The sequence below is a fragment of the Chrysemys picta genome, chromosome 3, assembly GCF_011386835.1.
Source record: "Chrysemys picta bellii isolate R12L10 chromosome 3, ASM1138683v2, whole genome shotgun sequence".
Lineage (NCBI taxonomy): Eukaryota > Metazoa > Chordata > Testudines > Emydidae > Chrysemys > Chrysemys picta.
The window spans coordinates 156,087,960-156,114,828 of record NC_088793.1 but is presented as its reverse complement, the minus strand read 5'-3'; the positions used below and the strand labels follow the sequence as shown (position 1 = coordinate 156,114,828).

General features: G+C 43.6%; 1 protein-coding gene across 3 annotated transcripts in view; it reads left to right on the top strand.

Moving 5' to 3' along the window:
* Positions 1-7,217: 7,217 nt before the first annotated feature.
* XDH (xanthine dehydrogenase) overlaps positions 7,218-26,869 on the top strand; it is a 79,883-nt gene continuing 60,231 nt past the window's right edge. The window contains exons 1-5 of one of the 3 annotated variants that reach the window (XM_024111569.3): positions 7,218-7,329; positions 11,945-12,028; positions 21,041-21,098; positions 25,010-25,106; positions 26,665-26,773. In XM_024111569.3, the coding sequence (XP_023967337.2) occupies positions 11,987-12,028; positions 21,041-21,098; positions 25,010-25,106; positions 26,665-26,773 (306 nt within the window). In that variant the 5' untranslated portion in view covers positions 7,218-7,329; positions 11,945-11,986. Of the gene's footprint in view, positions 7,330-10,498; positions 11,117-11,944; positions 12,029-21,040; positions 21,099-25,009; positions 25,107-26,664; positions 26,774-26,869 lie in introns of those variants that run through there. The other 2 variants (XM_008175030.4, XM_065590556.1) reach the window with 2 other exon arrangements.

Here is a 26,869-nt window from a genome sequence, read left to right as displayed (position 1 = left end):
CAACATGTACTCAGAGACTTGAGCAATATTTTTATGCAAATGATAGAGAAGGCACTGATAATCAAAAGGCTGTTTACAGTGCATAATGACTCATGTTCTCTACACGATCTGGTGAACTGAACTATAAGGATGTTATTTGCCTAACCCAAAATTTTTAAATTTTCATCTAAGAAACCAAATAGAAAGAGAAAATATCTCTGAATTTTTTGCAAGTCTGATAAAAACTGTCTGCTACTTGTTAGTTTTCTGAAAGAAAACTTTCTTGGAAACCTGGGAAGATAACCAGTGGCTGCAGAACTTCAAAACGAGGAAGCCAATGTTCCTGAAACTCCCTGAGGAGCTGGCCCCAGCCCTCCATTGGCAGAACACTCATAAGTGGGTGGCTATTGCCTTCTGGAAGCTGGCAATGCTGGACAGCTACCAGTCTGTTGCAAACCACTTTGGGATGGGTCCTGGGGAAATCCACTGTCGGGGTTGTGGTGGTGCAGGTTTGTGAAGCTATCAACACTCTTATCTAACCATAGCAGCTGCCATCATTAAAGTTCTGGAAATGACAGCTGAGTTCCAGAGAAAGGGGTTTCTGAACTGCATGGAAGCCATTGATGGCACCACATCCCCATACTTTGCCTACCACAAAGACCCAGTATGTCAATCGAAAAAGTTACTACTCACCTATTCTTCAAGGCTTAGTGGACCACAAAGGGATGTTTATGAACATTAATGCCAGGCCCCAAGAAAAGTTCATGACACCAGGGTGCTGAGGAGATAGGGATTGTATTTAATGGAGAGGAAGCGATTTTATTCCCCAGAAACGACATGGTTCTATATGGTGTCTGCGTGCTGACGGTTATTCTGGAGGACTCTGCATACCCACTCCTACCCTGGCTAATGAAACTCTATGCTCATATCAATGACCAAACAAACAGGAATTCAACTTCAAACTAATTAGCTGGCTGATGGTAGTGGAGTATGCTTTTGGACAGCGGGAGGCTCATTGGTGATGCCTACGCACCCAATTGGATGCCAATGTGGCAGTGCTATCCGCATTATTATGCTGTGCCTTTCCTAATATTTGTGAGACTAAAGGTGAGTATTTCAGGACAGGGTGGGCACAGGACAGGACTGGCTTGTGAAGCCTTTTCCAGACAGCCTGATTTAGTGAACATTCATACTGGCTCTGGATCACAGCAGGCCAGGGAATCAAAGATGCAATTTGTGCCTACCTTTTGGAACGGGGGCAGGCAAGGGATGACCTCAGCCTGGTCCCAAACAAAGCATCACACCTCATGCAGATGCAGTAAAACACAAGAGGGAACATCCTGACTCTTATGTCTGAAGTCAGTTTTGTTCGACGGTCATTAGCTGGTCATTTAATTAAGGATAATTGGGGCAGGGCACCTCTGAAAGTATGGCACCCTCTGGTTTGTGATTGTTCTGCACAGGTTGTCTGCACTTATTGTTCTTTTGTTTTGTGTTCATCTTCACAACTGTTAGCCAGCCCACAGTTTAGGGAAGGAATTGAAGGACCTTGAGAATAATGGATGAAGGGATTAGAAGGGGCTTTCACAACTGATTTCTGGTGACTATGATTGGTGGGGGGGATAAGAGCACTTACGACTGTTAACATGAGTAACCCCGTGGTTACAAGTGGTCATGGTTCTTTGCGGGATGGGGAGGAGGAGGCGACATTTTGGCATTGTTCAACATATGAAGGCACAGTTACTTCACTTTGCTTTTCCTGTTCGTTGTTTTGTCAAACCCATAGGGAAGTGTATCCACTCTTTCTTCTCCCGCCCCTGAGCCCCAGTTAATAAACGAATCTGTTATTTCCGTGCACCTTGCACTTTCGGCATGTCTCTGTCTGACTTATATGCACATATACCTGGACAGAAGGGTTTGGAGTGTTGGGTTCTGGGAGGGACAGAGAGGACTGTTCAGTTCTCTGCCCTGGAGCGTTACGTGACTCAAGGCACCAATTGGTGGGGGGAAAAACATACCTTATCACTGCAGCCCAAATGAAATTACGATTGAAATGGCTAAGATCATTAATGCCTCCAGCCTTCAGAAAAAAACGTTCCTCCTGCTGCACAGCCTGATCCTCCCACTCAATAGCCTGTTCCTCCCTTTCCCTCATACTGTTCCTGACTCCTTCCATTGATCCCAATGAGCAGGTCCTCCAGTGTCCTCCTCTGTCTGCCCCTATTGTCCCTGGGCTGCTGCTCCTGCCAGTTCAGTCAGAAGAACAGCATCATATTTTATCTTTCCTTGGAAAGTGGGTAAGAAATCCGCCTTGCCATAGTATAACTTTGTTGTTGAAGGCCACAATATTGATTCTTCTCAGCATTTCAGGAACAAAATTGTTTCATTATCCTTGGTCCGCAGACAACTTTTGCAGAAAGGAGCACTGCTGAAAATGGTAGGTAGCATGAACAAAGTTTTTTTTTAAATATATTGTCTAAAATTGTGTATGATTGGGCTGTGTGCACATTTATTTCAGGTGCAACATTAATGGTTCTTAATTTCTTCTTTTAAGGCTGGCCATCAGTGGGAGAACATAGCGGTTTTGAAAGTACCAAATTAGAAACTTCCAGTCCTGTAGTGTGGATCTGACATTCTATACCAGAGAGATGTTTATGCTACTTGCCACCCCCTACGTATCACTGAGTGGAGGGGCTTAGTGAGCTGTGAAGGTGGACAGAGCACATTTGTGCTGCTGTTGAACATTAAGAGCCAACTGGAGTTTTTCCTACAACAGAAAATTGCTGACATATGCTTATGGGACTGGCAGGCAATTCGAATGGCGATAGACTATATTGTAAGCAAGAAGACAGAGCCTGCATGGAGGGGGAAAAGCTAATCATTGTAAATGCCCATCCATCCCCAAACCAGCTCCTACAGCGTCAGGAAATTTGGCCCCTTCGTCCAGCGAAAAGCAGAGAAAGGAACGAGAAAAGAAAGTCACGTCACAATTGTACTTTGTTCCTTGAACTTTCAAGACCACAAGCCACTCGACTCCCTGCTGCAAAGGGACACAGCATTGTGTTTTTGCAGCCCACTGGAGTGGATCCTTCACCCACCCCCTTTTCTCCTGGGTTGTGCAGCATGGCTCCGAGCAGGGAGGCTCCAGACACCAGGGCATGGAATGCTTGAAAACACCTGTACTGTGACTGTGTCACATTCCTTGGAGAAGCAACGACTCCCTTTCTCCTTCCTGTACGTAACCAGCCCTGCTACTAAACTGAACCTACTCTTCTGCGTGGCTCCATGTGTGTGTGTTTAGGGGGGAGGGTTATTGTTGTGAATGTCTGAAGAAGTGAGGTTTTTACCAACGAAAGCTTATGCCCAAATAAATCTGTTAGTCTTTAAGGTGCCACCAGACTCCTTGTTATTTTTGTAGATACAGACTAACACGGCTACCCCCTGATACTTGGAAAACAGATGTAACTTTGGAGAACCAACCTGGACTTTTCCACTCCATCCCTCACTGTCAGCCTGTTGGTAGACAAACGCACAGACCCAGGGGCAATATGATAGTTTGCTGATACAATAGAACCTCAGAGTTATGAATACCTCGGAAATGGAGGTTGTTCGTTACTCTGAAATGTTCGTAACTCTGAACAAAACATTATGGTTGTTCTTTCAAAATTTTACATCTGAACGTTGACTTAATACAGCTTTGAAACTTTACTATGAGAAGAAAAATGCTGCTTTCCCTTTATTTTTTTTTTAGGCTTCTGACAAAAGCTTTATAGTAGTTTGTGGTAATTCAACAAAATGTTGTATCTACAGTTATGTTTTGGTTAGGGACCATTGGGTGGGGGGTGGCCTTCTAGTCCTTCATGCAGTCCCAGACAAAGAGGGAGGGGATGTTGGCGAGGAGTGTGGGATTTGAACTTATCAGCCTTGGGGTCCAGTTCCTGCTGAGTCTCGGGGTCCTCTTCTGGCTTGTCAGGAAGGGCTTGCTAAACTAGCTCCTCTGAGTAGAAGTGTGGGATAATGTGCACCTCTTCCTCTGTGGTCCCCACTGCCTCCATCTTCTGGCCTTCATGGGCATTGTGTTGGATGGTGAGGCCAGCGGGACTGAGGAGGGGGTTGTGTGTCCAGGGCCGCCCGGGGGGGGGGCAAGTGGGGCAATTTGCCCCAGGCCCCGCAGGGGCCCCCCACGAGAGTTTTTCGGGGCCCCTGGAGCGGGGTCTTTCACTCGCTCTGGGGACCCAGAAAACTCTTGCGGGGCCCGAGCCCCCGGAGCTTCTTCCGCTCCGGGTCTTCGGCAGCAGTTCTGCGGCGGGGAGTCCTTCCGCTCTGGGACCCACCGCTGAAGTGCCCTGAAGACCCGTGGCGGGGGGTCCTTCCGCCCTGGGACCCGCCACCGAAATGCTGGGTCTTGGTGGCAATTCGGCGATGGGAGCCCCCTGCCGCCAAAGACCCCAGGCCCCCTGAATCTTCTGGGCGGCCCTGTGTGTGTCACTTCAGGCTCAGTACTGGGAGCCCTGGAGAGCACATGGCCCAGCTCCTTGAAGAATGGGCATGTTGGAGGACCCCTCCAGGAGTGACAGCTGGAGTCTTTTGCCCCCAATATCAGAGCCTGGTACTGGGCCCGAGTACAATGCTCACTGCATTCCTCCAAAACTTCCTGATACAGGTATAAGTTCCTGGTGCTGCAGGAGAAGTCGTGGAGGACGGTGACCTCTGACCACACATTGATGAGCACCCAGGTGTGCTCAGCGGACTAGGTGGCTGCTCTTGGAGCATTTTATATGATCACATGTACTTGTGAAAAGAGCGCAGTGGAAAATTGTTCTGATGTGGTCAGTGCAGGTTGCTACTACCAGTGAGAATGGGGGGACAGGGACCTCTGCAGATCACAAAGGATCAGGAAGAAGAAAGTCCAGTACAGCGTAGGAATGGGACTGGAGGACAATTAAACTCAGGACACCGTTCATGCCCCTTCCACACTACACACCCCTCAGACATGCTAGTGTTTTTGTCCCGTACATGCCCTGAAACCCATGTTTCTGAGGCTGAGATGTGGAAGGTAGGGGGATTCTGGTACAACCACATACTTGGACCCATGCTCAGTCACCATTCTAGATGTATCTTAGGTTAACATGGAAGCACTGAGACCTGAAAAGAAGGCATTCTCCATCAAGGGTGTCCAGTTGTGGAATCAATTTCCCAAAGATATTCGACTATTCCAAAGTCTGACTGCTTCTAGCAAATGCTCTTTTTCTCTTCTCCTCTCCCTCTCATTAGTGCCTTCATGCCTTTTTTTCACCGCTTCTGCCAAGGCTGCTTCCCCACTCTGAACTTTGGGGCCTGCATGAAAACTTCTAAGCTTAACTACCAGCTTAGATCTGGTATGCTGCCACCATTCCCAAGTGGATTCCCTTCCCTGGGAAGCCTTGAGAAACTCTTCACCAATTCCCTGGTGGATCAAGATCCAACCCCCTTGGATCTTAAAACAAGGAGAAATTAACCATCCCCCCTCCTTCCTCCCACCAACTCCTGGTGGATCAAGATCCAACCCCCTTGGATCTAAAAACAAGGAAAAATCAATCAGGTTCTTAAAAAGAAGGCTTTTAATTAAAGAAAAAAGGTAAAAATCATCTCTGTAAAATCAGTATGGAAAATAACTTTACAGGGTAATCAAACTTAAAGAGCTCAGAGGACCCCCCCCTCTAGCCTCAGGTTCAAAGTACAGCAAACAGAGATAAACACTCTAGTAAAAGGTACATTTACAAGTTGAGAAAACAAAGTAAAACTAACACGCCTTGCCTGGCTGTTTACTTACAAGTTTGAAATATGAGAGACTTGTTTAGAAAGATTTGGAGAACCTGGATTGATGTCTGGACCCTCTCAGTCCCAGGAGCGAACGACTTCCCAAACAAAGAGCACAAACAAAAGCCTCCCCCCCCCCCCAAGTTTTGAAAGTATCTTGTCCCCTTATTGGTCCTTTGGGTCAGGTGTCAGCCAGGTTACCTGAGCTTCTTAACCCTTTACAGGTAAAAGGATTTTGGAGTCTCTGGCCAGGAGGGATTTTATAATACTGTACACAGGAGAGCTGTTACCCTTCCCTTTATAGTTATGACAGCTTCCTTCTAGGGCATCAATCTATATCACTTTCCTTCAAATCTCCGCTCAGAAGCCATTTCTTTAACTGAGTCTTCCATCACTCATCTGCCCTGCAGTGCTATCCACACATACTCACTTCCCCTATTTCCATTGACAGCAAAATCAGAACAAGCTGCAAAGACACCATAAAAAACCCAAGTTTCATCATCTTTATTTGTTGTAACTCTTTCCCTCCATTTCCTCTTCCATCTGTTTGTCAACTGTTGTTATCCTGCCATGTGTTCACTCAATGTAGATGGTAAATGCCTTAGGACGGGAACTGTGTCTCCTTATAGTTCTGTACTTTTATGGCACTTGTGGTGGGGTATACCAGGCATTTGCTGCCCAGAGTGGGAAAATTGAGCTTCCTGCAGGAAAACTCCAGCAGGCACCATCCATCTACTGACGATCAATCCATGAGAAACCCATCAGTCCCTAACACTAGGATGTGAGTATGTCTGTAGCTATAATTGGTGCATGGATATATCTAGGAGTTGTATATGTTGTGACATTCATAACTTTGTTGGTAAATTTAATAAAATGGATAAAAGATGGTGGACCTTGATCTTGTAATTGTATGTGTTACTTGCCCATGGCTTCATGTGTTCCTGTGAGCTCTAAATCTAAAACAAGCACAGGTAACTCTGTTGAATTTGAGACTGTAGCCACCAGAGCTGAACCCATGGATGTTGTCATACAACCACTAAATTTACTTTAAATAAAAATAAAAGTCTACAAAGGGAAGAGCCGCTAGGTCAGGCCTCCAGGAGGTGCCTAGAGAGGCTTCCCATGCTCAGCTGCAGGCAGAATCAGCTAGAGTTGATCCTCTAGCATCTAGAAAGGCCAGGAGCAGGCAGAGGTCAATCAGAGTCCAGCCAGCTAGAAAAAAAGGTCTGGCTGCTTTGATAAAGGCCAGATCTGGATGAAGCCAGGATTGGAAAGGCAGGCTCTCCCTGCCTTAACCCAAGTAACCCTTTCCTGGCTTTGGGTCTGTATGAAGGATTAGTTTATATTATGGACTTCAATGGTCAGTGGCTATTTTGAGTTGAGATTTACTTTGTTTCCGTTAACCTCAGAAGGGGTCTGGACTGAAAGCTGATTTGGCTGGAGGGCTAAGCCACAGAGGCAGCAGATCATTGCAGAACCAGGACCCAAGGGATGTTGGAAAGGAAGAGTCCCTGAAACTCTGCATCCTGACACGAGGAGGGCCTTCTGCTGGTGAGTGCACCCTACAACCACACTATACATATAATCAGTAATAGTAATCACCTAAAGAATTGGATGATTAATTCACTGCATTTGCTAGATCCACAGTATTAACCAGTCAGACTGCAAAAAATCTTCCATAATTTTTTTGGTTTTAGACTCAGTTTATTTCAAATTCCCCTCTGCACTAGTGATGTAAGGAGTTGTGAGTGTGTGGGAAATGTGAACTCGTAAAATCAACCCACTTCTGAGTTATGAGTGGACAAAGGACACTTTTTACCAGTCAGAAACTGGTTACACTTTCAGTGCCCTACAAAAATAGTGTGGCCCGTAACCAATTTGCTTCTGACACTCAAACTTCTCTTATAGCCTGAGATTAAATATGAGGCTTTTTATACCAAAGGGATGCCTTTTGTTGTTAAAGTTAGAGGGGGATGGTCGTGTGGTTAAACTACTGATATGGGACTTAGAAATTCTTGGTTCAGTTCCTTGTCTTGACACAGGATCCATGTGTGGCCTTTGGCAAGTCATTTGAGCCCAAGTCCTCAAAGGTATTTAGGCACCTAACTCCCACTGACTGCAAGTGAGCTGCAGTCAGTGGGAGTTAGGTGCCTAAATACCTTTGAGGGTCTGGGCCTGTTGTGTTAATTGGGTCTACAAATCTATCCTAATTGTGAGCTCAACTGTAAGAAGTGAGTGAAAGTTCATGGATGTCACAATAGCCTATCACAACAAATGTTGATGGAAAAAATTACAAAAGTGAGACAGACTGAATGGTACAGACAAAAAGGCCTACGGATATAACTCAAGCACTATGTTAAGACTGTGACTGGTAAACAAAAGGAGTAGAGGACCAGAAAGCAATGAACCAAAACTGGGGTATGAGAGATTGAGTAATTGCTGGACAAAATAATGAAGGGATGGGCTATTTTCCCTTTCACTCCCTTTTGGGATCCTCAAAGAAAGGAATGTTAGGAAAAAACTGGCTGCTGGAGTGAGCTTCACCATCATGGCCACAGTCTCCTGGGACTCCAGGCCTTCATCATCTTGATCCTGAGGGACGTCCTGACCAGACCAGGCCAGAGAGGTAGCATCGCCACCTCCATCAGCTCTGGCTGAATCCCGAACACCACCTCAGATGTGAAACTTTCTTTCTCCCCCACCCCCCAAATGTGTCCTTTCCCCTCTCTACCTTATCTCATCTCTTCCCTATCTCTACCATTTTTTTTTTCTGTTTAATAAGAGCCTGGTTTAGCTGGCCAAGACCGCATATTTTGCAACACTACTATAAGCCTGTGATCTGAAAGAGGCAGTTAAAAGCAATGCCCTAAACAACCTGATGTTCATACAAATTCACCAGATCTCATATTAGCTGATAAAATTGTATGCTTTGTCTGTTTTTCCGGCACTGAGATTGCAAGTGAGAGTCAACACCAGAGATAGAAGCTGCGTATTCTCCCTTTGCTGTTCTTTCTCTTCTCCTTTTGTCTTCTAGAAAACGGGGAGGGAGAGGGGGGCATTAACAGGAATAATGACAGTTCCAGACCATGTTAACGAACTTTCCTCTTTTCTCAAAAAATGAGTTAATCCCATCTAAGAGACTGTCAAAAAGGTTTTTATTCCTTTTAAAAACTTTCTCCAGCTAAAGAGAAAAGGGAACAGGGGATGTTAAATGAAACCCTTATTTAATACTTCACATGTCAAATGCTTTAACTGTTTTCCCTTCTTTTCTGTATCTTCATCCCAAACCTCGTTTAAAACTGTTTAATGTTAGACAGCGACTGGATCATGATAACAGCGCTGTCTTCTTGGGTCTATTTGTTCCGTCTAAATTCATACAACAGTCAGCATCCTTGGGTGGGATTTTCAAAAACACCTAAGAGACTTAGCGGAACAAGTTCCATGTGTTCCTAAATCATTTAGGGACTTTTGAAAATGTCTTCCTTTATGCCTGAGTTCCCCACCTGTAAAATGGGGATAATAGCACTGCCCTGCATCAACGGGGTGCCTGGAATATAAGTACATTAATGTTTGTGTGGTGCACAAATACTAGAGGGATGAGGTCCAGCGCTATATAGATGGATAAAGTAGACAGAGCAAAAATAAGATTCATAATGAAAAGCCGGTTGCACCCTTACCAATGGGTATGACCCTAAAATATTCAATACAGAGCCTGGCATTACTTAAGCAACATGTGATTTACACATGAAATTGTCAGTGTTCTTTGAACATAGAAATAACATCTTGCATTAGGGAAAAAAAGGATTAGGAAACTGAAATATGCTTGATTATTAAATTAGTACTCTACATGTTTATAGTATTTTAAGATGGCTTTGATACATTTCCAATGGTTATGACTTGTTACTTGCAATATTACAAACCAATTTTAAAACATTACACTGAATTCGAAGTTGATCCTTTATTACATTGAATTCGAGGTTGATCCTTTGTTACCTCGGTCGATATATCTGTGTGATCACGTACATATATCGACCGAGGTAACAATTCCCTGGAAAAAGATTTGCCTCGAGGGGAAAAAAAAATCGTGGCCCATCTAACACTACCATGCAGCCAGGGCCGGCTCCAGGCACCAGCAAAGGAAGCAGGTGCCTGGGGCGCCCAATAGAAAGGGGTGGCAGTCCATCCGTTGTCGGGGCGGCATGTCCGGATCGGTGGCGGCGGCACTTCGGCGGCAGCTCAATCAGCCCGCTCCGGATCGACGGCAATTCGGTGGCAGGTCCTTCACTCGCTGTCTTCCTCTTCAGTGGCACTTTGGCGGCAGCTCAATTGGGTTCTTTTTTTTTTTTTTCCGCCGCTTGGCACGGCAAAAAAACTGGAACCAGCACTGCATGCAGCAGAATAAGGGATGCAAGGAAACTGGTCTCAACAGCACTTTCAGCACCCATTCAGAATGATGCACAGGCATTAACTGCAAATGTAGACCAGGCCAAACAGTGTTCAGCCCCATTTCACAAAACCTGCTGAGCAAGTCTTCAGAGTTCTCTGAAATGGGGCTGAAGCTGAACACTGCTTGCCCTGGGCTATGCTGGCACTTACCCAATGTGCTGCTGAGGCAATGCTGAACCCATTGATGACACATATTGTCCTCAACTCTCCTACTGTGTTGCCCAGGAGGTGGAGTGCAGAAAACAAACAAACACGTGCTAGTAAAATAATGCATGAACCAGTGGTGGCTGCCCTGACAGTCTGCCAGAGTACTCAAAATGAGGCTGCTTCTGAGTGCGGTAGTTGGTTTCAGTTTCTTGGTTTCACTTTTAAAATTGCTTGAGCTGGTCAGAGCAGTTGTGGAAAACAGCTAAAAATGGCTCTTTCCCAGGTATTTTAAAGATCCTAAAGGCAGTTAATACTAGTAAAAGAAGTGCTTGGAAGTGACTGCCTATAAAGAAAGGAACTGAACAAAGGAAAAGTTACAGAAAGCAGAGTAGAGCAAAAAAGATTTGGTCATTACACTGTGACCATTTTTCTCTTCTTCGATTTTTGGAACTGTGTTGGAACCTACAAGGTAATTCACATGGATCTAGAAATTAAGATGATGATGATGATTCTTAAGTAAAAAATGCACAGCAGCACAAGTTTGCCATGCCTTGACGGAGGGCTTTGTGGAATGCTCTGGAACAGCCACTGAGAAGCCAGGATTAAAACCAAGGAGAATTGAAAGTTGCGTAACAGAGAAACTGGGGAAAAAACAAAAACAAAGAAGTTGAACACAAATTCGTTCCCAGCGAATTGACTGTTTCCTTGTCTTTTGCTGTCATGCCAAATGCCAGATCCACATAAGGTAAGGTTACAACAAACTAGTACGGCCAAGCACTCTGAGTCTAAATTTTGCCTAGCCCTTGATCCTTCAAAACGTTTAAACACTTGTGATTTTAAGCACGTGAGTTGCCCCATTGCCCTCTGTGTGGCTACTTACATGCTTAAAGTCACAGGTGCTTAAATGCACTGCTGGATTGGGGCATAAGGACCTAGTTATCTGTAGTCCTTTATAAGCATGCAGAGAGTGGGTTTTTTTTGTTTGTTTGTTTATTTCCTTTCCTATGGAAAGCACTGCAATGTTACAAACTGTAAGCAGAAAAATGATGAAATAATCTCACAGTGACTCTGCTAACTGATCACTGTATATCAAGTGAAAATTAAGAGGGGAAGTCCTCACTGCTTTGATGGGAAAACATCTTATAAAGTTATTGATGCTGAAGTTGGTTGTTGTTGGAAAGGGCAAGTTTAAAAAAATCACAAGTGTTCTTGTTTCAGTGCAGTGATAAATGGTTGGAAAAACTACGTGGAGCTCAAAATGCTGTTAATTCTGTAAGCTCTAATAGAGCCAGATTTTTGGGTGCATCAAGTACGGCAGTGTCTTTCTGAATGGAAATGCAATTAAATAGTTTTTCAAATTAATCTATTGCTATATCAGGGGGGCAGGTCACTTTGTTCTTTCAGCTTCTCCTGTTCTATCATTACTGCTGCAGAAGCACTAGCCACTTGCAGCTGGCACGCCTCCAGATTGATTATTATATAACTTGGGGGTGAAAATACGGTCAAACATTCCTAAGTCGACTCACATTGTGTGTCTTGATGCCAGTAGTGGTTATTTTCTTATGGTGTGTAGGCCTGCTCTGTGATCTCGAGTGAATTTGGGCAAGTGCACAGGATGGCTTCAGATCAACTGGTTTTCTTTGTGAACGGCAAAAAGGTAAGGGATATTCCAACTTTTTATTCTCTTTGCTCTTGGATCCTGGCTGTGTTAATCATTTTATCATATTCTCTTCCACTGAAGTTTTCTAACAGAGCAGCAACAACAACCTTTAAAGTTAGCGCTGTATCATAATAGTTCTATGGATAGAAATTCCATGCTTGAATAATAGAAGTATAGCAGTGGGAGTATACTACTGACCACCTGACCAGGATGGTGACTGTGGTTGTGAAATGTTCAGGGAGATTAGAGAGGCTACAAAAACAGAAAACCCAATAATAATGGGGGTTTCAACTACCCCCATATTGACTGGGTAATGTCACCTCAGGACAGGGTGCAGAGATAAAATTTCTATTCACCATTAATGACTACTTCTTGGAGCAGCTGGTCCTGGAACCCACAAGGGGAGAGACAATTCTTGATTTATTCCTAAGTGGAGCACAGGATCTGGTCCAAGAGGTAACTATAGCTGAACTGCTTGGTAATAACAAGCATATAATTAAATTTAACATCCTTAGGGTGGGGGGATGGATGCCAATGAAACCCACCCACCACAGTAACATTTAACGTCAAAAAAGAAAACTACACAAAAATGAAGACACTATTAAATGGAAATTAAAAAAGAACAATGTAATAGAGACTAATTGTATAAAAAAAACAGTAAGAGAACAAATAAAATGCCACGATGGCTAAACAGCAAAGTAAAAGAGATAGTTAGAGGCAAAAATACATCCTTTAAAAATTGGAAGTCAAATCCTACTGAGGAAAATAGAAAGAAGCATAAACTCTGGCAAGTCAAATGTAAACATATAATTAGGTTGGCAATAAACAAACAAACAAACAAACAAACCTATTTGTAAAGCAACTACCAAAATACATAAAAACTAATAGCAAAAAATGTTTTAAGTACATCAGAAGCAGGAAGCCTCCCAAACAATCAGTAGGGCCAGTGGATGTAAAGGTGCTAAAAGCAGCACTGAAGGAATACAAGGCTGTTGCGGAGAAACTAAATGAATTCTTTCCATCGGTCTTCTCTGCAGAGGATATGAGAGACATTCCCACACTTGAGCCATTCTTTTTAGGTGACAAATCTTAGGAACAGTCCCAGATTGAGGTGTCAGTAGAGAGGAAGTTTTGGAACAAATTGATAAATTAAATAGTAGTAAGTCACCAGGACCAGGATGGTATTCATCCAAGACATCTGAAGGACCCCATTATGAAATTTCAGAACTACTAACTGTGATATGTAACCTATAGGCTAAATCAGCCTCTGTATAGATAACTGGAGGATTGCTAATGCACTGCAGATTTTTAAAAAAGACTCCAGAGGTGATCCTGGCAATTGCAGGTCAGTAAGCCTAACGTCAGTACCAGGCAAAATGGCTGAAACTATAGTAAAGAACAGACTTATCAGACACATAGATGAACACGATTTTTTGGGGAAGAGTCAATGTGGTTTTTATAAAGGGAAATCATGCCTCACCAATCTATTGGAATTCATTGAGGATGTCAACAAGCATGTGGACAAGAGTGATCCAGTAGATATAGTGTACTTGGACTTTCAGAAAACCTTTGACAAGGTCCCAAATCAAAGACTCTTAAGCAAAGTAAGCAATCATAGGATAAGTGGGAAGGTCCTCTCATGGATCAGTAACTGCTTAAAAGATAGGAAACACAGAGTAGAAGTAAATGGTAAGTTTTCACAATGGAAAGAGGAAAATAGTAGGGTCCCTCAAGGATCTGTATTGGGACCAGTGCTGTTCAACATATTCATAAATGATCTGGGAAATGGGATAAACAGTGAGGTGGCAAAGTTTACAGATGATACAAAATTACTCAAGATAGTTAAGTCCAAAGAAGACTATGAAGAGTTACAAAGGGATCTCATAAAACTGGGTGACTGGGTAACAGAATGGTAGATGAAATTCAGTTATGATAAGTGCAAATTAATGCACATTGGAAAAAATAATCCTAACTATATATATGAAATGATGGAGTCTAAATTGCTTCTGTCACTCAAGAAAGAGATTTTGGAGTCATTGTGGATAGTTCTCTGAAAACATCGGCTCAGTGGGCAGAAGCGATCAAAAAAGCTAACAGAATGTTAGGAACCATTAGGAATGGGATAGATAATAAGACAGACAATATCATAATGCCACTATATAAATCCACAGTATGCCCACATTTTGAATACTGCGTGCAGTTCTGGTCGCCCCATCTCAGCAAAGATATATTAGAATTGGAAGAGATACAGAAAAGGGCAACAAAAATGATTAGAAGTATGGAACAGCTTCCATATAAAGAGAGATTAGGAATACTGGGACTGTCCATTTTAGAGAAGAGATTATTAAAGGGGGCTATTTTAGAGGTCTATCAAAATATAATGATGTGGAGGAAGTGAGTAGGGGAGTGTTATTTACCCCTTTACATAATACAAGAACCTAGGGTCAGCTGATGAAATTAATATGCAGCAGTTTTAAAACAAACATAAGGAAGCACTTCTTTACATAATGCACAGTCAACCTGAGGAATTTGCTGTGAGGGGATGTTATGAAAGTCAAAAGTATAACTGACTTCAAAAGAGAATTAGATTGGAGGATAGATCCATCAATGGCTATTAGACAAGATGTTGAGGGACACAAACCTATGCTCTGGGTGTCCTTAAACCTCTGACTGCCAAAAGCTGGGACTGGGCAACAGGAGATGGATCACTTGATAATTACCCATTCTGTTCCTTCCCTCTGAAGCACTGGCCATTGTTGGAAGACATCGCTGCACTTCAATAGCATTTCTTAGAAAGTTACTTTACCATAAAAGTAAAGAGGTGCACTAATTTTATGTAATTACTTTAAACTGTTTCAATAGCCAAAGCAGATCTGAAGAAGGCTGCTGAAGATGTGTGTATGCGTGTGTGTGTGTACACAATATATTCAAGGTGACTGTGCTTCGGAGTAGGCAATAAGAAATTGAATTCAAGTCAAGCATTCATCCCATCTGCATTTAAACAGCTGGAATACAGTTTACAATCAAACTGGTTTTGCACTAATAAAAACGCATACATTGCGCCGATCAGATACCAATGATCGCCCAAGAGGTGGCTGCCTTTCAGAGGTGGGTGGTGTGATTCCTGTACACAGTGGAACAGTGAATTCTGTTTTTAACAGCATCCCCTCACTCTGCAGAGGTTTAACGCTAACCAGGATTGTGGTCTGCATCCTGCAAGGCACTGAAACAAGTCAGGTCTGCCACTCTACTGCACTCTCAATAGAATTTACCTATGTCCGTGTTCAGTGTGGGGCAAACCCTGCCCCTCTTTTTATGGCAGTTGATACAATGAGACCAGTGCAGTGCTACTGTCCAGAGACTAGCATGGTGGGAAGCCATGTCGAGGTGTCCACCCCCTGTGCATTGTGGAGCACAGATCTATGGAGATTTCTTGCACACTGCTCAGGAGTAGAGCAGGAGTTGGGGCTGGGCCAGAGAACCAGTACACTGATTCACTGGCCTTTCTTTCCCATGGAGAGAACATGCTGTATGGTTTCTAGGTTCAGAGGCTGCAGTAGTGACTGTGCTGCTGTTCTGCATTCTGGGGGCAGGATTCCTATCATCCCAGTTTTCACCTAACAAGGCTGTGCGCTGTGGAGTTAATCAGCTTGGTCGTGCTGTGCATGAGGGCAGGATATGACCCTATCCCAAGTAGAGATGGGGCTGAGCTGTGAGTTTGATTCCCAATCTGGATTTGGATCCAAACTTCCCTAAGATTTCGGGGATGTTTGAAGTCAAGAGCTCTGGTTTGTACCAAAGAGTGCGCTGAGCCATGACGTTTGGATCTGAGCCTACCCAACATCTGAGGAGAGTCGAGATTTGGTGTAGAGTGTTCTGGCAGACACCATGCTTTAGTTCTCTGGTTGGAAATAGGGACTGATCATGAGGCTGCTTATGCAAGTGTGTCAAGACATAACACAGCAGAAGGACCGAGTCAGCAGAGAACTTGGTTGGTGGCACTCCTCTTCCATTGCCTATTGGAACTGTAATTGTAAGGGGTTGCTCCTGAAATCGGTGGGGATTATTTCATTTTGCACCGTGCAGGAGTATGGGTGTGAGGTACTCAGATCCTATTTGAAGGGTCGAGTACTTAAGCAGACAGACAGAATGAATATTGGGGTCCTATAATGCTACACACTGTGCAACACATAAGTAAACATTATTTCCACCCAGAGAGTTTAAACGCCAATTAGAGACGATACAAATGAGCCTAACAAACAGTTGGGGGGAAGACCCGAGGGAGGACAAAAATAACAGTAATAAATTCAGGTAGTTACATAGATTAACAGTGTTCACAGCAGTGTCATTAGGCAGGGCCAACAAGATGGGCCTTGTTCTGATCTCACAGTAGTTTTACCCTGGGGGACTCTATTGAATGCAGTGAAGTCACTCCTGACTTACACAGGTGTGTGGTCTGATTCAAGCCCTGGGTTTGATCCCGAGTGGTACTGAGCACGATAACTCCCATTAGGCCTGATACGCCTCCTGCTTACACCAGTTTTACGTTTAAGCAACACCATTTACTACAATGGTGTTCATGCTGCTTTACAACGATAGGAGTAAGAGGTGAATCTGGTCTATTGACTTGAAAAGGAGGTGTGGTGAGGGTGCCCAGCATGTTACATATTTGCTCCAATGATGAGGGGCCGCTTCCATTCCAAGGCCCCAGCTTGGCAAAGATTTAACTTTTGTGGCACTTACGCACATGCTTAAGTGCTCTGTTGAATAACTGGTGTCTAAAGGCTTTGTTGAATCAGGGCCTAAGCCCATATTTTCAGCCATTTACAACTTCCCAAATAATGGACATTTAGTGATGAGACTTCTTGTGTTTATTCTTGGTCCACAACTGCATATTTTTAGGAAAATCTCAAGAAAACCTATTTGGCCATTTTGGGTTTATTGAACCATTAAGAAAATTGTCCAGTGGCTTATTTTTTATGCCTGGATAACTCAAAAAGAGCTTTGCTTGAAAGGGCCAGGCCGGGCACGTGCATAGACCACAGAAAGGGATGTGGATTTTGCTGTGCTTGACAATAGTATGATTTTAAAATAGTAATTCTCGGAATGATCTGAAATAGGGAACTGCTTCTCATTACTGAAGTAAACACATAATGAGGTGCCATTTGCTGCAGGTGGAATGGAGGCCACTAGCCACTGGTGGCCAGAATGGCAGCCATGAATACTGGCCCCAGGTTGGGAGAGGGGATTCTATGCCCCTACTCACCAGAGCAGTTCTCACACAAAGACTTGCAGCCTGTTTACTTGGGTTTTGTGTGTGTGTGGCAGGGGAGAGGGGTGAATTTCACCGGTCAGTTTCAGCAATTGCTCAGTGGCAGTGTGAGACGGAGCACGCTGGAATGTAGGTGCCTTTCAGATTGAATGCTTATTTAAAAAAACAAATCAAGGTCGTGAGATGCCAGCCCCTTCCTTCAGATTGTTGCAGTGAAGATTCTAGAATTAGAATCCCACAAAAGTCAGGAAATTCAGAGTCAGGGATGTTGGCGTATATATCCAGCTATCATAACTAGGGTTGTGTGAAAAAAATAGGGCCTGATTTGCTGTGGGAATCTAAACTCTGAAATTCTGGACTTTCGTGTGATTATAACTTAATTTTGCACTACTGTAGGCTTTTAAAAATTACAGAATGAGTATGTTACAATATGAACCAACTTTGTGCATCTTACAGTTTAAATTTGGTCCCAGTGTAACCTGAAAGGCTCAGCAGCATGTTAACGAAAATCTGACTTTGCAAGTATGTTACTCTACTTTCCCAGATCACGTGCAGAAAACAGGTTGATGTGCACCTTCACACTGATGCCATTATAATCTTTGCAACTTTGTCCTTGAAAGGAGCCAGCATTACTGAGATATGTATGGTAATCAGGGATTAAAGTAATTTAACGGATTTACCAGTATGCAGGCTGGCCGGGCTTCTGGCCAAGGGACGGGGCCTCTGGCAGAAGGGGCAGGGCTGGGGCCAGACTCCCCCAGCCAGCCCTTTAGCGCTGCCTGGCCCACGCCGCCCGGGGCTCCGGTGGCAATTTAAAGGGCCAGGTGCTCTGGCTGCCGCTGGGAGCCCCGGGCTAGCTGCTTCTCCCCTGCCCCCACATCAGCGGCCCTAACGGTACAGTCAGCTGTGTACCGGGGGCCACTTTCTCACCCGTGTGCCATACCAGACCATACTGGCTTACTTTCATCTCTGATGGTAATCCCCACGCTTAATATACATTCAGGGGAATGCTGCAAATACTTCTGTGATGCCAGTCACTTGAAAAGATTATATTTGTAAAGATTTGAATAGTGATGAGTGCCAGAGTCCATTTGCCGGGCAAATTATCTGTTTTGTGGTCACAAATATAGGAGCTGTATATGTAACCGCTGCCCAACTACATTTTGCAGGAGCCAATTATGAAAATGTGGGTCTTATGGGAAAAAAACCTCAAAGTACAAAGGGTGGTAAATTATCTTATCTTGAAGGGGGGAAGACAAGGTTCTAAAAGCGCCCTTTGCTTCAATCAGACTTTCAAAACTGAGAGAGATTATCTTAAATAAACTGCAGTGACTGTACTTAGGACTCCTACATTGTAAGAGTCAAGAATACATTATCACATCCTATATGTAACTTTACTGGAAATGTGCCTTGATACTCTGTTAATACTGACGGAGCAAAACAAGGCCTGCAGGTGAGAAGAAAACAAATAAAGAACTTTGATTTCTGACCACAGGGAGAAGGTTCAAGTAGAACCTAGTTTTAAATCTGATAAAATAGGTAACAGTAAACAACATTATTAAAAATCAAGACTGAGTTGACTGAAATTGCGCAGATCAAGATTCCTCCACACCAAAATCTGCCGTGTCCAGGTTCAAGATGGTTATTAATGTAACAACTTTTAATATAACATTAAAAAAATGAAGCCTGATAAACTTCATGTCAAGTCAGAATCAGTGCTGAATCTTAGGTTGTATCCCCAGATCCAACAAGAATTAAATAGCTTGTTACCTTAATAAATAACATCTAGCAAGAATGAAACATCTTATCTTAATAAATAACTTTCTAAGGTCAGCATTTGGGTTTAAGTGAGTATTTTACTCAGTATTAGAGATGGGCATGAACCAAATCCTGATCCAGGCAATCCTGAACTTTGGATCACTTAACATTTCTTTGCTCATCTGAACCAAACCTCTGAACTTCTTGAGGGTCTCACATCACTAACAGAATTTATTTACATACGTCCAAACCTATTAGAACATGGTGTTTGGACCAGGGCTTCTGCAGGAGAGATAATGGAATAAACTCCAAGATGCCAAGTGCTTTGTCCCTCCTTAGTCTATGTCTACATTACGAAGTTAAGTCTACTTAAATTATGTCGACACACAGCCACCGCTGTAATTAAACTGCTCCTGTATGTTCACACCATGATCCTTGTGTCAGCAGAGCACATCCACAGTAGCCGCTCTTGTGTTGACACAGAGCAGTGCACCGTGGGTAGCTATCCCACTGTGCAACTGGCCACAGGGTGTTTTGGGAAGGGATTTCAATGTCTCACGGGGGCAGGTGCAGAGTCACATGATGGTTTCTCAATCCCATTGTTCCATGGGCATCCTACTAGATTTCCAGCCGCTTTTCAACTGCCCTGGTAACCTGCAACCCAGCCGTCTCCGTCAGAACGCATGGATCCTGCATTGCTGTTCAGTATTGTGCTGTGCGTTATGAACACAAGTCCATAAGAGGAGCTCAATGGGGGGCTATTCAGCTGAGGGATGCCTTGAAGGAGTATATTAACACGGAACCACAGTAATGTGTGTTGCCGTAGTGTGCTGAGCCTGGCATTGTTTGTTTGTACCGTGCTATGAACCTTGTAATGATTGCTGTGTGTGCCTGAAAAGTAACACATTTTAAATCACTTCTTAAAGTAGCACTCAGTAATATGACCAAACTGACATTGCTGAACACTAACACAAGAAGCCCACAGAAGTGTGTGTGTGAGACAGAGAGACAGTGTGTGTGTTGGGCAAGTAAGGCAGAAGCTGGTGCACAGACAGGCGCCCCCATGAACTCCCACCTCAGCTCAGTGGAGACCAGTACATTGGCGGGAGAGGGGGACATCCCAACACCAGCCCCCGCCTCCCTCCCCAGCTCTGCACAGCACAGCAGTCTCTTTTTCCACCCCCAGCATCAGCCCACCCTGTCTGCCTGCTGCTGCGGTCCTACTGCCGGGGAGAGCAGGATTCCACCTTAATGTTTTGAATCTGTGATTCCCTCCAAGTTCTCCTCCAGCTTCCTCTGCCCACAGACCGAGGAGATCCACCCCCTCCCCTGTAGTCCAGGCAGGAGTGCGTTTGCTGTCAGGGAGCCAGCATGCTCAGCTGGGCAGTAGCTATGTGAGTTCTCTGTGTTGAGCAATTTCAAAACTTCCCGTGGCTTTGAAAGGGGAGGGGCACATGTCCGTGTAGCTGGCACCAGGGCTGTGGAGTTCAAACAGTGAGCAGAGAAGTCACGTTGGGCATTGTGGGATATCTCCTGGAACTCAGTTACGGCAGCATAAGGAATGCAGTGTCTACACTGACATTGCGTCACTCTAACTATGTAGCAAAAAGCTCTATGCCTCTCACTGAGGTGGTTTTATTTTGTCAGCGGAGCAGGAGAGTTAAATCAGTGAGTACACCTCCATTGTTTTGTTGACAAAAGCTGCCTTTTGTTGACAAAACTGTGTAGTGTAGACAAGGCCTTAATATGCTGCTAAATCTGTTTCTGGGACACTCCACTTTCCTGACCTTTCTTGTGCTATATAAGCAGATCTTAAAAGTGACAGGCAGTGGGAGAAGGGACAAAGTTCACTGGTGTAATGCCGTTGATGTGGACAGAGTTGCACCAGGACTGAAGTTCATCTTCAGAGTTTGTATGTCTATCTCTGTAGGTATATAAATCTTGATTATATGTTTTACAATACTTTTCTCTTCTTTCAGGTGGTGGAAAAAAATGTGGATCCAGAAACAACTTTACTGACCTACCTACGGAGAAAATGTATCCAATGTCAGGAAGAACGGTATAAGGTTTCAAATGGTTACGGCATTTCATTGTTGTTAACTGTTGCTATCCAACCCTAAACAGACAGTGTGTTTGGGGGTGAGAGCTGTATGCAGGTTTGTATTATTTTGGACTGTGAGTTCATGAGCTCATCTAAGTTAAGCAGTATCAAATCTAGCTAGTACTTGGAAGGGAAGCCTCTGAGAGTTGCTAGTGATTCAAGATATGACAGGGAGAGAGAATCATACAAAAAAGAGGCCCATAAAATTGAGAGAACAATTAATTTCTAGTCACATATAAACTGCATAGCAATTTCCTCACTGACAAATTAAGGCTGTTTCCATTTATGTTTCAATACATCAAAGCCATCGGTGCAAAGAGATTCCCAATTTAGACTCTATGTCCCTTTACAAGGGTGTAGTTCGCACTTACCCCAGGCTTGCTGCCAAGTTCTGGCAGGTGCACAGGGTTTGGAGGAGGAAGGAGGACATTAGCCATGTTTGTTTTGGGTGTGGGGCACCAGCCGGCTTGTGCTCAGGGAGAGCTAACAGCAGCGTTCTGTCTGGATGCAGCATGGGTGCACAAGGGAGGGGGGAAGAAAGAGAGAGGACACAGCAGCCATCTCCAGGCACTCCTGTTCACGAAGAGTCACCATTTGGTCTTAGGTGTTTGAGCTTGTGAATGTCTAATACAAATAATTTAATGTTTGGGATGATCATATTCTGTGGGGAAAGCTCCTGATTCTGTTGTTTTCTTAAAAATCCAGAGCTTATGGAAAGTCTACATCAGGGGTCGGCAACCTTTCAGAATTGGTGTGCCGAGTCTTCATTTATTCACTCTAATTTAAGGTTTCACGTGCCAGTAATACATTTTAATGTTTTTAGAAGGTCTCTTTCTATAAGTCTATAATATATAACTAAACTATTGTTGTATGTAAAGTAAATAAGGTTTTTAAAATGTTTAAGAAGCTTCATTTAAAATTAAATTAAAATGCAGAGCCCTCCGGACCAGTGGCCAGGACCCAGGCAGTGTGAGTGCCACTGAAAATCAGCTCGCATGCTGTCTTCGGCACACGTGCCATAGGTTGCCTACCCCTTGTCTACATGGTGAATTCTGGCTCCTTGGGGAGCTTTTCACACACATCCTAATAAAACTGACTTGACATTGGCAGAGAAAACCCTTAGATTATGCCTTGATGGATTTCCATGAACAAGCTGTGTTTTGCTATAATAGACACATGGTTGTGCAGAGATAATCAGTTTCATGTCAATTCGGGTGGGAACCTCAATGACATTAGTATGAAAGGGCCCAGTCCTGCTCTCATTGAAGTCAATTTGCCATGGACTTCAACAGTGGAGGAGCAAGCCTAAATTGATTATCTCAGCGTGGCCATATATTTACTGCAATCAAAGGTGGTTTCTCCTTGAAAATCAGTTCTGTCTTCCTCTGCAGTGCCCGATCCAGTTCACTATAAACAATGATAAATAGTTATAAGTAATAATATATGATTTTGACACAGCACCTCTCATCCTAGAGGCTTGCAAAAGTTTGTCTTCTGACATTCCTCAGGTAAACCCAGATGATTTGTGGATGATATGAAAAGCCCTAATATGTTTCTGGGCTTAAGTGGGCATTTTTCCTGGGTTTGATGCTGCATGTTCTCTCTGTGCAAGAAACACCTGTTGAGATCAATGGGATTTCAGTGTACAAAGGGCTTATGGGACTGCGCCCTGAGTTAAGACTGCTAGGAGAATCCAGTATACTCAGGGTGAAATTCAACCTGAGCAAGAACTGATTGGAGAGAGAAAATCACCACTAGACTAGTCTTGTAGATTCTTCCCATATCAACTTGTTGTGAGGTATAGGAGATGCTCTCCACCCCTGTGGATGAGGTCATGGGGCCAGCCCATGCATCTGGTGGATCCCCCTGTGCCTCTCTACTGGCTCTGGCTCCCAGCACCTCCTTCCTTTGGGCTCCATTAGAACTTCCCTTGGCTGTGGCTGCCCCAGGACCCTTTGCAGGAGATGTCCCCATGGAAAAGGTAATACAGCCCCAGGAAATAAGAACTCATTTATTTTCGTGCATGCACTCGTACTTCTTTTTGCATGTGTGATGTATTTGCTAGTGTATATTCATCTTTCTGTATGTGCAATAAACTGACATATGGGTGATGGATTTACGGAGTAGACGACCTCAATGGGACATGTGCTCAAGTACCTTGCTGAATCGAGGCCTTACTTTAATTCCTGTTGTTATCCATGAATCTCCATAGCTATTGCACTTGTAGGAGAGAACTTCTGTTTTCATCATCTTTTTAGTTACATTGTTTTTCTACAGACTCCTGAATTTGACCATCAGAAACAAATTTTGAAAACTGGGCTCTAAATCTGTCTGACTAAAATTGGCTACCTATGTTTTTGCTGACTTAGTTTTCTCAAGTTATATGTTTTTGTGTGTACCAGCACCTACCTTTTTGCTCACTTACTTGTTCCACATGTTTGTATTGGTGTCAAAATCTCAGATGCAGGTACACAAACATATACCCACATAGAACCTGCTTCAGTACAGAACCACACCCCCCACCCCACACACACTGACTTCAACATCCCTGGTTTTCATCTATTGCCTCACACTGGAACCCATATGGGGTATCATCAAACAACTACAACTCATATTTGATGGGGACCACATCCTGAAACAAATCTTTCCTGAACCCCCTCTTTTGGCCTTCAAACAACTCCCCAAACCTTGTCAAGCTCATCATCAGAACCAGGCTCCCCACAGACCAGGACCCACCAACTCAAAGCGGCACCAGACGCTGCCAGAACAATAGATACAAAACCTGCAGACGTATCTCCACTGCTACAATGATCAATACACCCCACAACACACCTTTCATGGGTTCTACACATGCTTATTGCAACATGTTGTGTATCTCATCCAGTGCACTAAATGCCCCATAACAAATCTGCGGGTGAAATCAGCCAATCACTACACTCTTGAATGAACTCACACAGAAAAATGATAAAAGACAAAAACACTACATCACCCTTGGGTAAACATTTTTGACAAAGTGATCACTCCATACCTGATCTTTCAGTACTTGTCCTCAAAGGAAACCTGCACAACATCTTCAAAAGGTGAGCCTGGGAACTTAAATTCATAACAAGACATTAAAAACCCTGGACTTGACAGAGATGCTGGTTTCATGGCTCATTACAATTTGTAACACACCTGCCTGCTAATCTGCAATAGTCCACTTCAAACCCCTTTTGAATAACAGTCTAATTCTTATTGCCCACTCCATTTCAAGTGGCTGCCTACAACGTGTACCCCTTATACTTAACAGCCAGCCCCAACTTGTGTCCAGCTCAGACACTCTGATTTCCTTCCCCAGACCTGAAGAAGAGCTTTGTGTAGCTCTAAACCTTGTACCTTCCACCCACAGATGTTGGTCCAGTAAACTATATTACTTCACCTTCCTTGTCTCTCTCTTTTCCCGGGATCAATATGCATACAACAACACTGCAAAAAACAAATTAAGAAAAAACCAACTTTCAGCAGTATTTCCTCCCGTACCCCCCCATTTTTTTTGGGGTCAAAATTTGAAAAGTTATTGAAAAATGTCAAGATTCAAAAAATTGTAACCAGCTCTAATAAGCATATTAGGTAGTTAACTGCCTTATTATCAGATCTTCATGTGTCAATCCTGTAGTCTTCACGTCAGTATTTGAGGCTTTTCTTCTGTAAAAACTAAGTTGTTGATAAGGGAAAATGTAAAGAAAATTAGGAACTCAGTTTTCAGCCAGAACCTTTGGAAAACTTTGTCTGTAAAAGAGTTGTGGGCTGTACATTTGCCAGGGCTATTGTTATGCTTCTGTATTTTCCTTAACCCTTGTTCTCTCAGTGGGGCTACCTGGAACCAAGCTAGGCTGTGGAGAAGGTGGATGTGGTGCTTGCACTGTTATGATATCCAAGTTTGACAACTCCCAGAAGAAAATCGTGTATCCTTTGCAAGCTGAACCTGTAAACTGAGAGGGAAATGAAAATAGTCATGAATCCAGATTTTTCCCTTCGGGATGCAGCATGTTTATGATTAAAGAAATGTTGTTACATAATGTTATCTTTCTGCCAAAGCCTCAATCCACAATTCAGGACATAAACTCAGCAGGTACAAGAAGTTATTTCCTCCAACAGTATTGTACAATGCTTATGAAGATTTTACATCTTGCCTTGAAGGATGAGCACAGGCTCTTGTGACAGACCAGATGGCAGCTTAGATGGCCTTTCCCGAAATGGTAACCTTTATAACCCTAATGTAGCATTCTCCTGTTGCAATGCAGCCCCGCTTTTGCCCTGGCAAGAATAAAATTACAATTACCCTGCTAGGATCTTTATTACTATTACATTTTTGGAATCATCTGGCTTCTGTGTGTCTGTTGATATCCACTGTATCTGCAGCTATCCATTTAATCTGCAAAACAATTCTTTCTGTTTGGCACATGGAATTATGTCCTTCTTAGTTCTTGATCGTTTGTGGAGCTAAGCAATGAAATCAAACCAAGAAGAAGTAAAACACTGATTATTCTTTCTGTGGAGAATGGCAGAATCTTCAAATAGTGAAAATGCTGTGGATATTTTACCATGGGTTGGTGAACATCTCTAATGAGGTCAAAGGGTGACCAAGAAAAGAAAAAGGATGGTGTCTCATTAATAAATCCCTTCAATCATTCTGTCCCCTAGCAGCCAGAATATTTATTTATTTAATTTATTTTTGGGGCTACACAGGTTGCAGGGATCAGGAGAGCTAATTATGAGGAAAGTTCCAGCTACATTGTTTGATTTCATCTTTAATCAGAGACATTGTCACTTTGTTCACCACCTACAAGAGGTGTGTCTGAGGTGTCTGAGCACGGGGCTGGAAGCCAGGAACTCCAGAGTTGTTATTCCTAGCTCTCATGTGTGGCCTGGGCAAGTTATGTGACATCTCTGCCGGTTTCCCTATTTGCTGTATACTCATTTAAACTGCCTACAGAGATGTTGTGCTTTGAGAAAGACTAGTGCTGTTACCACTGGCCCAAATCCTGCCGTTCTTGCTCAGGTGAAGTCACTGGGAGTTTTGCTTGAGTTTGGGCGGCAGGATTTGGCTGGTTGTTAATAAATATGTCCAGTCTGTCCTGTCTTATTTAGGTTTGTACGCTACACCCATCACCATGGCATTTGAGTTCCTTTCAGAGGTGCATTAAGCAACAAAGGGTGCATTTGGAAATTTCCACCTGGCCCTTCCCATCCAATGAAGAAGGTCTAGATATGTCCCTGAGAGTTTCAGACTTCACAAGGACTCTGTTTTGCCTGAGTGGAGCTGTCATGATTCCGGTGTTCTGTCACAGGCAGCATTGCCTTTCTTTAGCCCATTTGCTTGTCATAACCAGGCTGCCTGGAATTGCCACTGTATATATCAGAGGCTGCAAAGCAGGCAAGCATCATGATTCCCTGTTCCCTTTGTTGAGCACTGTGGGCAAATGATTTTACAAATGAAGTGACCTTAACTTATGGTTCTAGCCACTACTCTGTAAATGCTTGTCTGTTCCCCATCTGCGCATTGCATAACGTAGCAGTGACTACTGTTGAAGGCATAGGGAGCACAAAGACAAGGTTGCATCCCGTCCAGGTGAGCTGTCTTTGCTGTTAAGTCTTAAGACAATGTAACCTGTGGCAGGCCTCTTTTGCAGATTCACCCTGTTAGCGTAGGGTTCTAACACCTGGT